The 17,539-nt window shown below is 47.4% G+C and overlaps 1 protein-coding gene across 1 annotated transcript in view; it reads right to left on the bottom strand.

Annotated features, from left to right (window-relative positions):
* CLMP (CXADR like cell adhesion molecule) overlaps positions 1–17,107 on the bottom strand; it is an 84,579-nt gene extending 67,472 nt beyond the window's left edge. The window contains exon 1 of the mRNA XM_014785002.2: positions 16,934–17,107. Within this exon, the coding sequence (XP_014640488.1) occupies positions 16,934–16,961 (28 nt within the window). The 5' untranslated portion in view covers positions 16,962–17,107. The remainder of the gene's footprint in view (positions 1–16,933) is intronic.
* Between the last annotated feature and the right edge of the window lie 432 nt (positions 17,108–17,539).

The raw sequence follows: 17,539 nt of genomic DNA on the forward strand, positions 1-17,539 counted from the left end.
ATGTGTGTGATTAATTATATCCCAAAGGGTAGAAGGTGATTGGTGACATAATGGAATGTTTATGGGAGTTTAGAGCAGACAGAGGTTACTTCAACTGAGGGGACTGAGGAAGGTCTTTGATAAAGATGGTATTTAAGCCATTTAGCTATCCTGGAGCAAGCCTCTGTCTTTGCATTCAGAGTCCTTCCAAAAATCCTCACTACTTTGGGGGTGTTTTTCCTCCCTTTGATGCAATGCGTATTTGGGGAGGGGGTTTCAGGAAGCAGCGTGAGGGAAAAGCGGGCAGCTGGGAAGATGGGAAGTGGGCCTGTGCCTCCTGTCTCCTGGGTATCCTCTTGGAGGCTCTGATGGGTCACCTCATCCTTGCTGAATGGAGAACTCTGAAAAGAGGGGCCCCTGAGCTGGAGGACCAGCCCCACTTCGTTTCACTTTACTTCATTTTTCGGCCCCAAGAGCTTGATGGTCAATTTATCTTGAACCCAAATGGCAGGTTCATGGGAATCGAGAGAAGTGAAACAGGGCTGGAAATGTAGGCCCTGGCCTCAAGTTCAAAATAGATTAGACAACTACAAAATAATACGGAAATCTAGAAGCCGAGGGAGGCTGAAGGGGCCTACAAATCTGGATTACAGCTGCACCTCAGGTCTAAACCTTCCCCAAGGCTGTCCAGGGATTGGAGATGGGTTTCCAGCCTTTCTGGGTCCTTCTACTGGCCCCTCCATGAAGATCAGAACCTCAAAAATTCATCACTAGGGAAGCCATCCTTTTGGATTTATGACATATATTTAAAATATCTTGATTGAGGTGATGGTTTCATGAGCATATACATATGCCAAAACTTAATAAATTGTACACCTGAAATATGTACAGTTTACTGGATGGCAATTATATCTCAATAAAGCTGGGGTTTTTTTAAGTACCTAGAATTGGTGTCAAATAACCCGCTTGATAACAATATCCTCAATAACTCAAGGCCCTACGCCCCTGCACAGATTAGGCTCCCTGAAGGCCCTGTCTAGTGCTGAGTTATTCTGTAGGGGGGCCAAGCCTGCCAACACAATAGAGTTAAAACGGGAGACCATCCAAGTTTGCATCATTTCTCACTCGGATTCCTGCCATCCTCATTCCCTCCCTTCACTCCAGCAATTTTCTCATTTTCACAATCTAAGAGACCAGGCTCAAATCCTTGCTTTCTGTCACTTACTAAATGAGTGACATCAGACAAATTCCCTGAGTTTCAGCATTTTGCTCATCTATAAAATGGAGATCTCTTAGGGTTCTGATGGAGATTAATTTAGTCTACATTTGGGTGCCTGGCACATAACATGACTTCAGTTAATGATGGTTATCCTGATTATCATGATAACTGAGGAGAAAGGTTAAAGGAAACAGGAGTGTTTGGTTTGTAGAAGAGAAGAGCAGGATGAGATGAAAACATGAAAAGACTTTCTTCAACTACCCACAGGGCTTTTGGGTAGAGAGAGGATATGTGGCTACGATGTAGCAGAAATGACATTGTCTCTGAAGCTTATTGGCCATCTGTCTTGGGGCAAGTCACTTAAATCCCTCCCTCTGGGCCTCCATTTCCATATTTGTAAAGTGGGGGTCATACTACGTGCTTCAGGGTGTGGTTGTATTACAGGAGGGGAAGGGTATATGGAAATGTCTAGCACAGGGCCTATCACTGATGAATGTTTTTAAAACATCACTTTATAAGTTGGAGGGCCCTTTACTTTAAGGTGATTATGGCAGCTACTAATCTTTGTAGCCTCCGTTGGTGGCAGTCTCCAGGGAAGGCAACTCCAGCTCAGAGTCGAAAGTCCTTTTCAGCGGTAAGAGCTGTCTTAGAGTGGAGAGGACGCTTTGCAAGTATTGAGCTTCCTGTTGCTCAAATGGAGGATGGATGATCATCTTCCAGAAAGGATTTCGGCTGGGTAGAGGGGGAACAGACAGACTTGTAAAAGTTTTCAACAGGTTGACATGTAATCTTCTGTGAACAGGGATGGCTGGGGAAAGATGGAGGCTGCACACATGAGCTGATGCATTATCATAAATACTGTAATGGCAAACACTATAGCGGCCAGAGGGAACCTGGTAAGCCCAAGGTAAGGGCACTTTCTTTCCATGAGGCAGTGAGAGTGGCAGTGGGGACGCTGGAGTCACACACCTGAGTGTCTGTGCTAGGAGGAGGTCTGAAAATTCTGGGAGAAGCTCTCTTGGCTCTCAAAACAAGAACTGTCATGCCCTGTCATGGGAAGCCCAGCGGCAACCAGGTACCCTGGCCGTGAGGTACATAGGGACATAGGCAGGGGCATAGGCCAGTATCATGGGTCCCTTTTGCAATCTCTAACTCAGGGGGCTATATTCCTAAAAATGGTCTTTCAAGATGTGCGTTTACTTTAAAATCCTTGGGGTTGCTGAGCTGTTGAAAGAGCTTTGGGCTGGAAGCCAGGACACTGGGCTGGAGTCCCAGCTCTGCCGCCATTAACTAGCTATATAATCTAAGAAAAGCCACCTAACCTCTGTGAGCCTCAGTTTCTCTACCTCCATCTCGCTCATCCTTCCTGAGAGGTAGTTTCCGTGGGCCAGCAGTATTGGCTGGGAACTTGTTGGAAACAAGGACTCGGGCTCCACCCCAGACCTACTAAATCAGATCTGGCATTTTAACAGGATCCCCAGGGGATCCATAAGCACCTTAAGGTCTGAGAAGCACTGGCTTAGATGCCTTGAATAGCATATTAGCTTATGGCACCAGCTTTAAAGTCAGACTGCTTGAGTGCAACGTCGGAGTCTGCGGCTTACTAGGTGTGTAACCTTCCGCAAGGACGTGCCCTCTGTAACATTCCGCGTCCTCCGCCGTACATAGGAGCCTAATGGTACCTCCTCTGTAGAGTTGTTGCGAGGCTTAAACAGCAATAATGTATACAAAGAGCTTGACACATAATCAGGGCTCATAAAGTGACTTCTTTCATTTATGAATTTCTCTGTTGCTCTGCATGCCTTACAGAACAGAGCATACATTTTATTCATCATGTCTTTATCGAGCATCTATCTCTGCGTCAGGCACTGTTCTAAGCACTGAGGATACAGAGTCAACGATAAAGACAAAGTCCAGGCTCTTACAGAAACAGACAATAGACAAGTGCGTGAACAGAGGTAAAAGAATATTTCAGATTGTGATAAACGTTAGGAAGAAAATATAACAGGGTAATGTGAGGGTGACCAGGCAGAGGCTCTGGTTAGAGGGTAGGTTGGGTGGGGCTCAGGAAAGGTCTCACGGAGGCAATATTTGCACTGAAACCTGGAAGGCAAGGAGCCAGCCTTGCAAAGACGAGGGAAAGAGCATTCTAGGGCGAGGGAGAAACAAGTGCAAACACCCCGGGACAGGAGCGACTTTGGCATCTTCAGGGGCAGAGGCTTGGGCAGGGCCAGACTTTCCTGGGGTCTACTCTAAGTGCAAGGGAAAGCCCTAGGGGCAGAGCCAGAGCAGTGGCCCGGGAGCCTGCGGGGGCGGGGAGGAGCTGAAGGGGCGCAGGTGCGCGCATCAGCTCCCACTGCCTGCAGCGGGAAGAACAGGAGCAATCACTGGGCAGAGCCCTCTATCTGCAGAGCGGGAAGGACCTAGAAATTCTCCGTTTCAACCTTTCCTGGTGCGGGGTGAGGCCCAGAGAGTGAGATGCCCAAGGTCACTTAACACCGACTAAGGTAGGTCCCCAAACTGGCTGTAAACTATGAATGTGTTATTTCTAGAGTGAGACTGAACAACTAGAGCACAACCCGCTCCACCCCGCCCGCGTACCCCCACCTCGTTCCTATGCCCCAGGCTCTGTGTCTCCACGCTCCTGCCCCCTCACCCACGCCCTGACGCAATGCCCTCAAGTCATTGTGTATTCATCTCATTACACACACTCTTGCTCCACTGTGAGTTAAAGTAAGATCTTACACCTTAATGACGATCCTTTTCCAAAACTCCCATTTCACTTCCTGTCTGTACCAAACATTTTGGCATTTAATTACATTCTGTCTGACATCTTTCACCATTTCCTTTTTCCTCTGTCTGGTCCCTCACCAGACTGTGATGAGCAGGGTCTTGGGTCATGTATGGCTCCATCTCCACCCACAGTACCCAGCACACAGGAGTTGCTCCATAACGGAAATCTGCATCTTCTTATAAAATCCACCCACAACCAAGCCCTTGGAGATCCCAGGGAAACAACATACGCAGAGAAATTGTTATAAAACCAACCTCATTCGGAGACCTATTAGGAGAAAAGGGATGGTTTGATTTCTTGGTGTCGGGGTAGGATTAATATCACAGTGGAAATCAGCTTTGTCTGAAACAGCTCTAACTGAACGGATGAACACATTCGTCTCCAGGCCTGCCTGTCACTCCCTCCCTTGGGCTGCCCTTATTTTGGAGTTCCTGCCGGGCATGTGACTGGGAAGAGAGAGAAAGTTGACAAATGTGGGTTATGCTTCTTTCATTTGAGGCTGCTCTGCAGTCCCAGAAATACAAATGTCTTTTTCTGCCTTGCCTGATGCCTGTTTAACATCTGACAATCAGGTTTTAGAGCAAAAAGATTAACAAGAGGTGACACAACACCATCATTTAAAGGTGAACAACATGAACAACTGCTTGACCCAGCTCTACTCTGACGTAAGCCATAGGCCTAGAGAAGTTGATGAAACATATGAGGAGCTGGCCAACCCCTCCTCACCTGGAGCAGATTCGATGACTTCTGTTTATGTCTGAGCGCACGGATCGCCATGGGGAAGGATAGGCTGGGTAACCACTGACAACGTGTTTGCAAAGCGGGGTTAGGTTCCTATGATGAGGAGCCAGGCCTCAAACAGGAAAACCTGGAGGTTTGGAATACTGCTTTTACAGCTTCATTATTCCTTCAGCAAATGACATTGGAGAATCTACTATTTTCCAAGCATGGCTCTATTATATGCTTTGTCCTCTGTGCTTTTATTTCACGTGTCTGAGTCTCCAGGCCCCAAGAGTATGGCCTGCTGCTGTCTTTGCACACACTCTGGTTAATTTGCTGTCTGCTCCCGACAGCTCCAGCTTCTCCCCAGGAAGAGGGCCAGTGATTGCAGGAAACTTCAGAGCCTTTATAAGAACATCATCATTTCAAGGATAGACAGAAGAGCTTAACCATTAATCACTTCATGCCCATACAGCATCAAGACACCCTCCAGCCAATTGGGTCAAATATGAGACTGGTAACTCCTTTCTTCCTCAGCCTATAAAACTAAGTCCTGTAGGTCAATGCACATCACCCGGGGTGATAGCAAAGCTTTTTCCAGGTGAGCTAATTCAGGTGCAAGTCTTCTATTTCCCCAGCTCCTGTCAAAGGCACCTTAGGTCCGGCTCTAGAGCTTCTCAGATGTTTCTTATGTTCTAGGGTGGGGTTGGGGGGGAGATTCTGGTTCAGTGGGTCTGGGGTGGGGCCTGGGATTCTGCATTTCTAACAAGCTCCCTGTGAGACCACTGCTGCTAGGCTGAGGATCACACTTTGAGTGGTAAGATATTCTACTGCTGGGGTGACCAGTCAAATGGTTTTCTCAGGACTGTTCTGGTTTTAGCACTGAAAATCCTGTCCTGAGAAACCTCTCAGTTCTAGGCAAATCAGGATGGTTGGACACTGTACATATTAAACAAATCTCAAGCCTTCCCAGAGCAGAGAGCAGCAGTATCTGGCAACGATCTTTCAAAGGAAGCTCATTCAATGTCCACTCAGGGAGCTGGAGAGGCGATGAGACAACAGAAGAGGGAAGCCAGCGAACAGGCCTGCTGAGTGCTGTGGTGCTGCTGCCACTCATAAGGGGGGCTCATGGTCATGTGGAGGAGCGGGTCGAGCAATGATTTGGGAGCCAGAAGACCTGGCTTCTCGTTTTGATTCTGCTACCAACTAGCTGTGTAACATCAGGAAAATGTCTTAACCTCTCTGGTCCTTTTCTGTAAAATGGAGGCTGACAATATCTGCCTCACAATGCTGTCATGAAGACTAAATGAGCTAACATATGCATAAGCACTTAGCCTGGAAATAATATTTTTTAAATCCCACCAACACTTTCTGTAATCATTGACTGACTTGTGTTTCCTCTGCTCGCCCTGCCTCAGTGATGTCTCAGTAGAGTTAGTGATATGCAGGGTGAATCCACCAAGACAGAAGAGGAAGAGGACCTTTAACTCCATGTGCCTGGGAAGAGGCCACCGCATTGGCTAATCACCCATACATGACTCTTGTCATTCACCCCCAGAGGACCTGAGAAGGGCCAGAAAGAAATCGGTCAGCATGGTTGGTTGGCTTTGTCCACTAATGAGGCTAAAGTTCAGAATATGCTGGAAAAAGAAGCCACATGCCCTAAAAATTATTACATAGAAAAGAAATCACTGAAGTCTAGAAGGGCTGAACTGCTACAAGCTTCCCACGACCAGATCTAGAGCAAAGGGTTTCAGGATGTCATGTCACCCCCCACTCATGGACCTGCTCCCAGCACAGCTCTAACCTCCCCTTGCAACAGTTGGGAGTCCGTCCTGTTCAGGGAGCAAGTGGGCTGAACTCCCAGGTGGGAGGGTTTTGAGGCCTGTTGGACAGGCCCCTCTACCTGCAAATATTTCCACCCTCTTCTGTTCCGTGCCTAAAACTACCATTTCCTCTTTGGGGTCTTTTTGATGATGAAGAATCCCCATTAAAGATACCCTAGGAAGGGGTGACATTCTTTCTTTTATAAGCTTACACTTTACATTCACTAACTTGTTCATGCATAATTTGTTCATTTGTTCACTCATTTATCCGTTATCCAAGTCTCTAACATGTACCAGCCCCTGGGCCTGGGATTACAGACACTACAATACTGTCCCCTGCTCGCAATCACACAGGAAAGACAGAGAACCCCAGACTATACTGTAATGTGACATAGCTATTCCACTGTAAAGTGCCATGTGCCATGGGAGTACAGATGGGCGAGCAGAGCTCTCTGCCTGGGAGAACCAGGGAAGCCTTTGCTGATGAGATGATAGTGGACCCGTGGTCTTGAAGGATGGATGGGCGCTGGTCAAGGAGATGTGAAGAGGCAAAGGGAAATGTGAGATCAACGTATGGAGGTGTTGAAGAGAGGTGTGAGGCCTGAGGGCAGACTGGGGGGCAGACACCACCAGTAGCTTAGACTCAGTTGAGAGCAAAACCTTTCAGGAGGGGGCTCTGTGCAGAAGTTGTGGGCTGTGAATTTGGAGAAGTGGGAGTGGGGACAGGAAGAAAAAGAAGCAACACATGAGAGAAGAGCTTCACAGAGTTCACACTTTCTTCTCTTTTCTGTCTCTGTGGGTACGTATGTGTTTCCTCTCTCTTTCTCTCTGTCTCTGTCTCTCTGTCTCTCCCTCTGTCTCTCTCTCATTAAGTGCCAGATCTGAGAGCAGGCCATATTGGGCCGAGAGAGAGAGAGAAAGAGCAAAGAGAAGGTCAGGCTAAGTGACAGCCATGTGTGGGACTGTCACCTGGACTCCTCAGGGCCTGGGGAGCTGCAGGACTTGGAGAACAGGGGGTGAGAGGCAGTGGAGCAGAGAAGGTGGCTGTGGAGAGGTGGCCCCGTTTCCAGCTCTCCTCCTTTGAGGGTGGAGAGGAGGGAAGGCCAGAGCCCACTGCCCCTCGCTATTGGCTGGAGCCGGGTGGGGGCCGGAACTCTCCCAGAGGAAAGCAGACAGAGACCAGGCCTCCCCTGGAAACCCAGACTCTACCTGCCTGGCCCAAGAGTGCACTCTGGGTGGGAATTCTAGGTCTGCAGAAATCTGGGACACTCCGTTTAGCCCTCCTTAATGAGGAGGGAAATCATACTCTTTGCTGTTCAGGTCAGTGGAAAAAAACAGACATTTTTCTTCTCACCTTGAGGTTTTCCTTTTCTCCCAAATTTAAAAAGGAATATAATTCAACACATCTTGAATGTGGGCGTTGGGTTCATTGGAGTCTAATTTTGGTCAGGACAAATGACTGCCTGAAAAGTGGAGAATGCAGGGACTTGCACTTCCTTGGTAGGCCAAATCCTCCAAGACCAGGTGGATCCTGGTCCCCGAGTGCCCCCGTCTGTGCATCACTATATGTATGTTATCCATCTATCTCTTCATTCCTGTCCTCCCCAGATCAGTGCTGAAGCAGAAGGCACACTCAGCTCCAATCTCCTGTTTTCCTGTACAGCCTAGGACGGAACACCTTACCTCGTCAGTCTCACTTTTTTAACCTGTAAGATAGGGCTAATAACACTTGCCTCACAGGTTGTTGTGAGGATACAAGGAATTACTTGGATGAAAGTCCCTAGTACACAGTAGGTGCTCAGTATAACATTCCTTGACATGGAAAGCAGAAATGAACCACCCAGTATTTGCCCAGGTGTTCGGGAGCACGTAGTACAGAGGGGAGCCTGGGAAAAGAGGGTCTGCATGCTGTGGTGTCGTTCCAGCAACCTGCCGACAGTACGCCAAGCAGCGTAAGGAAGGGCACCTCTTGCCTGGGGCTAAACAGCACAGAAAGTTACTTTCCCAGAGCAGCTGCAGATAGCTGGGGCATAGACAGGGTCTGTGTGCCTCTTGGGTCCTGGAGCAGGATGACATTCCCCGAAGGACATCTGGGAGCTCGTCTCCAGGGGGGAGGAGCAGCAGTGGCTGGAGCTCCAAGGCTGGCCCTGCTGGCCTGGTCTCCGCTGACTTCACGCAGACCCTCCAGATATCCATGGGCTGAGCCTCTCCCAGCAAGGATGCTCATGGTAATAACGACAGCCATTTGTTCACGGTGTATTATGTACCAAGCAGGGTGTTAAAATTCTTGATGTGCATTGCCTCATTTAATTCTCACAACAAACCTATGAGAACTAAGGTCAGGAAGGTGAAGTAACCCGCCCAAGGTCACACAATTATGGAGTGGCCGACCCGGGCTCCAAAGCGGAGGTCTGAGGACCCCGGGGGCTGTGCTCTTACATGGTCCGCATGGAAGCCTTATTCGCCTTCCCCCGCTCTTCCCTTGAAGAGTGATTGGAAATAATTGGAACTGTCACTGGAAGTAATGAGAAGTGACAGAAGCTCGGTTAGAAGGCTTATTGCTCCAAGTCTGAACGATCCCCACAAACCCAAACCTAAATTTAAACAATGAAGTCACAAAGCAATTCCCTTTCCAGGATTTGATCCTCCCACCCTCACCTCTGAACAGGAAAAGAAGTAAGACTATGTCAGGGGTTGAGTCTCTGTTCAATACAATGAATTTCTTCTGGAACAGAAAGTTTCTTCTTTGCTTGATCCTAATCACGTTCCATGCGGAGGAAGACCATTAAAACCTTGGGTGAATAGACCACCATTCTTAATTAAGAGATCCAAATTCATTGATATATTTCTTTCTCTCTCTTTTTTTTTTTTTAACATCCCATGAGGGATGAGGAAATAGAGGTAGCTGTGTAGCTGGCAGGTTGTGATGAAGAATGAGACCATAACTTTTAAGTAGGCAAGGACATAGAGATTCAATCCCACCAGGAAGCACCTGGCTCAGTGCCAAGGACATACACCACTTAATCTATACTTTCTGATGATGATGGGGGTGATCCATCAACCCACCAGCTGTTTATTTAGCACCAGTCTCACTAATGTGCAAGTGCTGTGAGGGATAGAGGACTATCAGACACAGTCCCTGAAGACCTACCTGAGAAGAAATGCCCTATCTCACAAGACAGCACGTAATTAAGTTGCTTCCTCCTTGGGACTCCTAGAAACCTTGGTACTTTCCTGGATTACAGCACTCTCATACAGCTGTCATTCCTTGTTGATGAATATGTCTTCCCCACTCGGCTGAGTTCTTAGATGGTAGAAACTGTGCCTTTTGTACTACTGGAGTCTGAGAGCCTAGCCCAGGGCGTACTACAGAAGGCGCCTCCCTTCTGTAATTGTTTTGAGAGTGAGAATGTGAATGAAGTAGAAAATGTTATAGTACACATGTGAGTGCTAAAGAAGATCCTAACGGGAGATGAAGGAGCTGCTGCCGCATCCGTGAACTAGAATGAGCTCAGGGAAGCTGCTCTGTAAACCCCAGGTGGTCAGTGGTTTTAGCTTAGCTTTTTCATCCTCCACTGTTGCTATTTCTATGCCTTCCTCTTCCTCCTCTCCCTCCTGCTCTTCTCCTTTCTTCTCTGTCCCTCTCGTGACCTGAACTCTCCAGATCCCCTTTGCTGCTTCACTTCAGAAAAACCTCTGATATTCCACACCAACTGGGGAACCATTCTGAAGATGGTCGCCCATTTTCTCTCCTCAGTATGGGCACAAAGGAGACAGCTTCCCCCTGCCTTCTAGTGAAACAAAGCAGCCTTCAGTCTTATCACCACCAGACTTTGGCTGAGGCTGCACACACAGAGATCCAACAGACGGCCACTAACAAAATAAAGGTTGTTTGAGTTGCACATTCTTCCCCATTTTGGTCTATATGGTGCCAAAGGAAATAACCTTTTATATTTCTAGATTCCAGACAGTTAGGAAGCTCAGATAACCAGAATTTTTTTTTTTGGACAGTCTGCATTCTTTTTGTGTGTATGTGTTGGGGGGGGACAAAGAAGTCAAAACGGCTGAAAACAGGAATTTAACCAGAAAAAGCAACATATAGGGCAAGTCATAGCCAATCATACACCTTCACCATGCACAGCCTCAGGACTGTGTGCTAATCAGGGGAGCTCAGGCATCTGACCCCAAAGCAGGGCAAGGTTTCCATAACAACAACGGTGAGTACTACAAGAGTCTTCTGATTAATTAGAGGGAACTAGTAATCCATGTACGATATATGTAGTAATTCCGGGTTATAAACAACAGTCATCAACCCAAACAAACCGTTTCTTAATTACTTGAACGAAGTGGGGGAGGGGGTGGGTAATAAATCTTCTAACTGGATTTTCCACTGTGGGATTTGTTGTTCAGCATCCCATAAACGAAGCCTCTGCTTCAGCTTGACCCTCTCTTCTTGCTGACACAGAAGCCTTGATTTCAGAATTGCCTCCTGGTAAACGGAAAGCAAATGGTCTTTGGAATCCAAAGTGCTGGGTTGGTGTCCTGGCTCAGCTGTTTACTAACAGGGTAATCTTGAGAAACACACTTTATTTCTCTAAGCCTCAGTTTCTTTATCCATAAAATGGCATAATAATGATATTTACTCTCAAAGTCTGATTTGAGGATGAGCTAAGGTATGTTACTATACTTCGTAAACTGCTAAACCATATACAATGTTAGAAATGAATTATACTGTCATAATAATCCTACCCATATAATCCTCTCTCGGGTACTACAAGTGAGCTAATAATATACAATTCATATTTCAAAACCCAACCACAAGTTCAAATCCATGCAAGAAACCCATTAGGCTGTCCACTTAATGGATGTACTTTATTATATGTAAATTATGCCTTAATTTTAAAAATTGAAGAAAATGCTTAACGCTTGCAAATAGTTTCACACAATAGACCCTCTACAGAGAAGTCTATCCTGGGTGTCCATGCTTGGGGCTGCTTTGTAGGTAACTGCTTAGGATGAGGTCCTTTTGGTGAGTATTTCAGTTACTAAACTTCCTGGGCAGAGGTCTCTGGCCACCCACCCTGATCTTGAATGATGCCCCCTGGCTAACAGTGCCACAGTGAGTTCCAGGCTGGAGTCACTACTGCTCTCTTCACATTAGGTAGTTGGCCCTTCTGCATTTATAACCATATGCTACCAATTGCCATAAGTGAGCAGTGCCTGAAAAAAATCAGATAAGGATAGTAACACCCATGTGTTCCTGATCACAACCACATCTAGACCAGCTGGCAAATTCTCAGAATTAAAAAAAAGTGGAGAATGTTAGTGGTATAAGGAAAATTAGAGATAACCCTAGTCTAATAATCTCATTTATAGTGAAAGAAACTGAGGCTCAGAGTGATATGACTTGTCCAGAATAACACAGTAAAATTATGAAGGAGCTAGAGCTATTGATTTCCCGTTCTATTCCTTGTAGGCACACACCTACATCTTTGGGACTCTGGGTATAGTCCCCTTTTCCTGAACACATCAGACATTATACAAGGCACTCTAGAAGTTTCCCAGATTTCCAGTTACGATGGCTAAATTGAAATGTTACGACATCTGCCCTATTTTTCAGGCAATTTCTCAATATAAAAACCAATGCCAATTATTCAGCATTTAGTTCATTTAACTGAAGAGCAACTGTGATCTTGGAGCTTAACTACATGAGCTGAAAAGGAGGGAGAGACATTTTCTATTTCAAGAATGTGTGACAGGACAGATCATGGATTTAGGGTTCTAGTCTTGGCCCTTCTACTAGCTGTTTAACTTTAGCCAAATCTCTCTGAACTTTGGTTCCTTCATCATAAAAGAAGGGGAAGGTTTAGATTAAGGATGTACTTGGGTTCCAAGGAAGGGTATCAGGAAGTCAATGAACCCCTAGAAGTTATAGGCAAAATTTGATGTATATGTGTCTTTTTCTAAGAAGTGGATTTATGGTTCTCATCGGATTCTCAGAGAGGTCTGGTACTCAAAAATTTGAGAACCATTTATTTAGATAGTCTCTTAGCGTGTCCTCAGTTCTGACAATCTTTGACTCTACTTTTGAAAAATGTCTGTGTAGTTCATCATCATTAGGTACATTCATGAAATATACTCATGTGTATACTGCCCAGCTGAGCACAAGACAAAAATATGATGAGACAAGATATGAGCCTACTGGGCATGTATCGTTATTATGACCATCATCATTAATGTGAGAAAATGAGGGAAAGACATGGAATCCTACTGAGACCTGTCATTATACTTCGGACCAATGGACTATGCATCAAGCCTTCCTCAAACTTATATCCTGGGTAACAAAGTTCCTTCCCCATCCTGGCAGAAGTTTCGATGAACAAGTCTATTGTTAATCTGGTATAACACAATTGATATAGAAAAATATGTTTGTATAACAAATATATTATCTAGTCCCTGTCCATGTAATGTTCTACATATAATTCTTGAAAAATAGTACTGGTCTTATTTGCATTAACGGACAAGGAAGCACAAAGGCAAACTGAGGTAAAACTGGGCTCCTCACAATTGTGTCGTCCACTGTCAAAGAGTAAGACTCCTCCAAATCTTTCAGCTTTCTTGACCTTAAATGTTCCAAATGTTTCAAAAGTTCAATTCTCATAACAAATAGTTCACAAAGTTTTAGTTTATGCAAGATACGGAAAGTGGTACACAGATGAATGAGACACTGTCCCTGTCAGCATGGAGCTTACACTCTGATTGGGGTATTAGATAAGCATTCAGATCACTATAACACAAACTAGCATAATAGAAAGGCTACCAAGATTCAAAGGAAGGAAGGAAAGAGTATATTCTGTTGGTAGAATCATGGACGGGCGTATGGAGGAAGTGGTTTTTGAGGTGAGACTTGGCAAGCAAAAGAGATTTTGATCTGCAGGGGCAGAGAGTAAGAGGGCATTTTAGGGGAGGGATTATCATAAACAAAAGCACAGAGCCAGAAAGAAGCCTGGGGCACGTTCAGGGCACAGGAAGTAATCTAGGCTCCCTGGAGAGTTATCTGAGGGCAAGGAGGAGAGGGTATTGTGCAAAATTTTTAATATGAGAATGAAGTGTTTGTACTCAATATTAGAAGCCATGAGGACTACTAAAGGTTTATGGAAGAAAGGAGTAAGATCACAGAATTACATAAATTTTGAATTCATCCCCATTTTACAGACAAGGGAGTCAGAACAAGAGCCCAGAGAGCTTGCCAGATTCCTAATTCAGATTCTTTGCATTATACCAGGTGCCTCACAAGGTGACTCTGAGAGCAGTGTGTAGGATGGGGAAGAGAGAGTTCAGGCAGGAGACCAATGTGGCAGCCGTTACAGAAGTTCAGGTGGAATAAGGAGGACCTGAGCATCAGGGGAGGAGGGGCGTCAGAGGAGGGGCTGGGGCTGGGGAGCCCATAGTCTCCCTTCTCTCTCCTCCATGGGGCTCACAGCATTACTTCTTCCTTCACATCAGCGAGGTGGGGCATTTGATTTCACTCACTGGCAGGTCCAGAAAGCAAGGAGTCAACTGGTCTATCCTTGTTCAGACTATGAACTCTTAGCCCTCCCGACTCCCTTTCAATACTGTGCATTCTCTAGAAAAAAGAGGCCAGAAATCATGACAGCAGTGATCAAAAGCAGCCCTGGAACTGTTCCTTTAAGGGAACAGTAGATGATTTTAGGATTCAGGCAACTCTGGAGTTTTTTTTCTGGCTTTGCTAAAAAGTGCCCGGGCATATCACAGCTCAAAACCACTGTGCAAACAAGGGAATTCAGCCCACAGAAGCGCTTCCCCCAAGGGCTTCTGACCCTTGCAGAGTGTCAGTCATAGAGGGGTTCCTTCAGTGTTGCTCCCCTCAGATGCCTGTCTCTGGTTCACCAGCCTCATCTCAAGTCTCCTGCCTTGTCCCTTGTCCTGAGCAGAGTTCATCTCCTGTGACTTCTTACTTGTACAGTTTATTCAACTTAGAGCTGGGATGTCATGAGTCTGAGTCTGTCTGACAAAGGCACAGATGTGGCAACAGCTTAATAGTAGGTATGAATGATGAACATCCAGTTGTGCAGAATTCTGAGTCAGTAGTCCACTTTTTCTCTTCTACATGGCTTTAGTTTGTGACGATGTTATAAAGACAGAACCGAGAAAGAAATCATGAGAAGGAGCTTCTATGAAAAGACAGAGTATCAACCCAACAGGTTATTTTCTCACCAGAGGAATGATTACACAGTAAAGAAGGGCCAGTGAATCAATAACATCTTTTGATCCCTGCCTTGGTCAGTTCCGCTATCTCATGCACTAAAAGGACAGCCGTCATCGAGGCCAGCTGATTCCAACTGGCCACGTGGGCCAAAGTCAATTTCCACTTTTCACTGTAAACTGTACCCAAACGCTGCTGAATATAGAGCAGGTGCTCAAAACCATTTCGTTTTGTTTCCCTTCCCCAGGCCCCTCCTGTAGGGCAGATCACACTAACATCTCAGGCTCGATGAAGAGGACTAAACGACTTTGCTACAGAGGACATCTTTAAGAGCCCTTCTGTAGTGACGGAAGGCTGTATACCTGGTGGTTTAGTGAGCAATCTCTGGAGGCAGCCAACTTACATTGGAAGCCCATTTCTGCTAATTATGAGCTTCTGGCCTCGAGCAAGTTATCTGACCTCTTTACACCTTGATTTCTTCATCTGTAAAATGGGGATAATAATAGTGGGTAGCCAAGAGGGTTGGTGTGAAGAATTAATAAGTTAAGATAGTACATATAATGTGCTCAGCATAATAAGTACTTAATGAATTCTAGTTGATTTTAATAAGGCAGCTCTGAAGTGAGTCTACTGAACATCTGGTGATTGGCAGTTTAGGGGTAGAGGCCAGTAAAGGTGACAAAGGTGCCATCCAGATATGCCAGCTGTGCACAGGGGTAGTATTGCAATACTTGGCTAGTATCTAAAAGAGCTTAGAAAATAGTGGCTTCCCGACTGCCCTACTTGAACAATAGTTTTAGCTAGTCCATCTCTTCTATTCCTATAACCTGGGTGGTTGTTGGCCTGAGGCTGCCCTAGACACGCATGCATATGGCCTAGTCAGTTTGTAAGGTTTCAAAAAAAAAAGAGAGAGAGCTCTAGACATCTATGTCAGGGTGACTTTCTAGTGCCTCTTCACTTTTGTTTGGGGTTTTTTCTAGATGTCAGGCCCTCTCAAACTCCTGGTGTTCTAGGCTGTCAGAGCTAGAAGAGACTTAGGAGCCATCTAGTTTTCTTGTTTTGGAGCTAAGGAAACTGAAGCCTGGACAGTGAGTATGTTGTCCAAGGTCACCCAGCTAGTCAGTTCAAAACTGGGACTAGTCCTCAGAGGCCTGGTGTCCAAGAAAGCACTCACTCTACCACACCCGGCTAGTTCTTTGGCTTCCTGAACTCTGGCTAACTTTTGGTCTGGTCTCTGGGTGGACCCGGCGCTTTCCTGGTGCATATCCTGACTTTTCTTCAGCTCTGCCGTCTGCCTTCCCTGCCTCTGGTGCCTCAGATATTCTCAGTCTCCCTCCTGCCGTCTCCTGCCCACATACATCCTTGATGCGTACAGTCCTGCCCCGTCCTGCAAACCTGCTTCCAGCCCAAGTCAGTCTGTGCCTTATGGCCTCTGAGGCCAGAGGGACACACCGGAGGGCTCTTCTCTGTCCCAGAACCTCTTTCTCTCTGGTTCTTCTCTTCCACTCCGTTTTTTTCTGTCTTCTTCACACTCGCTTTGCTCAATCTCCTCAGTCTTACTCTTCTGCTTCAAATTTTTCTCCTCTTTTCTCTCTCTCCCAACCTTTCCCTTTTCCCTCTCCTTCCTTCCCTGAGTCTTTGTGTGTTTGCATCTTCCTGGTGCTCCTGGTTCTCTGCCCTTTGCTGCCCCCCCCCCCGCCCTTTCTCCATTCCCTTCGTCTTACTCTTCAACACATCTGTTTCTAATCTGAGCCCTCGAGACGCCTGTTTGAAACAAAAAAGCTCCCCCTACCCTCAGGAACCTGGCACAAAAATTCCTGAATAAACCTTCCATCCCCCAGTTCTCCAGTTTCCCCAGACACTCCTGAAGCTGAACCCCACCCCCAAAAGGACCCTCCACATCCAACGGTTCACGGACAAACTCGACCAGGAAACACCCCCACCCCCAAGCTTGCTTCAGGGCCCAGATGTGTGAGATGTTTTCGATGGCCGACTGGGCGGCCCTCGGCTGCCAGATGTGCTCCACCGTAGCCGCGAGGCAGGGACAGAAGAGTCCGGCTCACTCCAGGGGCTGCGGGAACAACCGTTCAGAGCCAGTGTCCTGGCCCAGACGCAGGACAGTGTTCGCCCGGGGCCATCCGATCTCCCGCCCTCCCCAAGGCACTCACCTAGCCAGAGGAGGAGGAGGAGGGTCATCCCGATCCCCGGACGCGGGCACTTCCCCGCTCAGCCGCTGCCTGGCTCCGGGGCGGCCGGGCGCAGCCGACGGACCTTCGGCGAGCTGGGCGCGGCGCTTCGGGGTGCGCGCGGGGTGCTTGCGGCCATGTGCCGGCGCGGGAGCCGCCCCCGCGCCCCGCGCCCGGGTTCCCGCGCCCCGCGCTCCCCGGCGCAGAGGGGCTGCCGGCGCTCGCCCCCACCAACTCGCGCCCGGACCGGAGCGGGGACCAGGTTCAGAGAGGAAAAGGCGAGGCGGAAAGGCGCTACCGCTTCGTGGAACACTTTTCCCTGTTTGGAAAGAAAAAGGAGTGAAGAAAGAGAGAGGAAAAAAAAATAGAGTGAGCTGGAACCACATGGTTGCCTCCCACCGGCAGCCCCTCCCTCCCTCCCTCGCTCGTTGGCTCGCTCCCTCCCTCCCAGTGTTTGGGGCGAGCAGCGGGGCCCGTGGGCCGGCGGAGAAGGGAGTCGGCCGGGCCGCCTCCACCTCGGGGCCCCAGGGAGCGCGCGGGGGGTTCGGGGCGCGCAGGGGCGGGGTGGTTGCGCGAGGTGCTCGGTGT

The sequence above is a fragment of the Ceratotherium simum genome, chromosome 7 (assembly GCF_057802395.1).
Source record: "Ceratotherium simum simum isolate JZ-2026a chromosome 7, ASM5780239v1, whole genome shotgun sequence".
Lineage (NCBI taxonomy): Eukaryota > Metazoa > Chordata > Mammalia > Perissodactyla > Rhinocerotidae > Ceratotherium > Ceratotherium simum.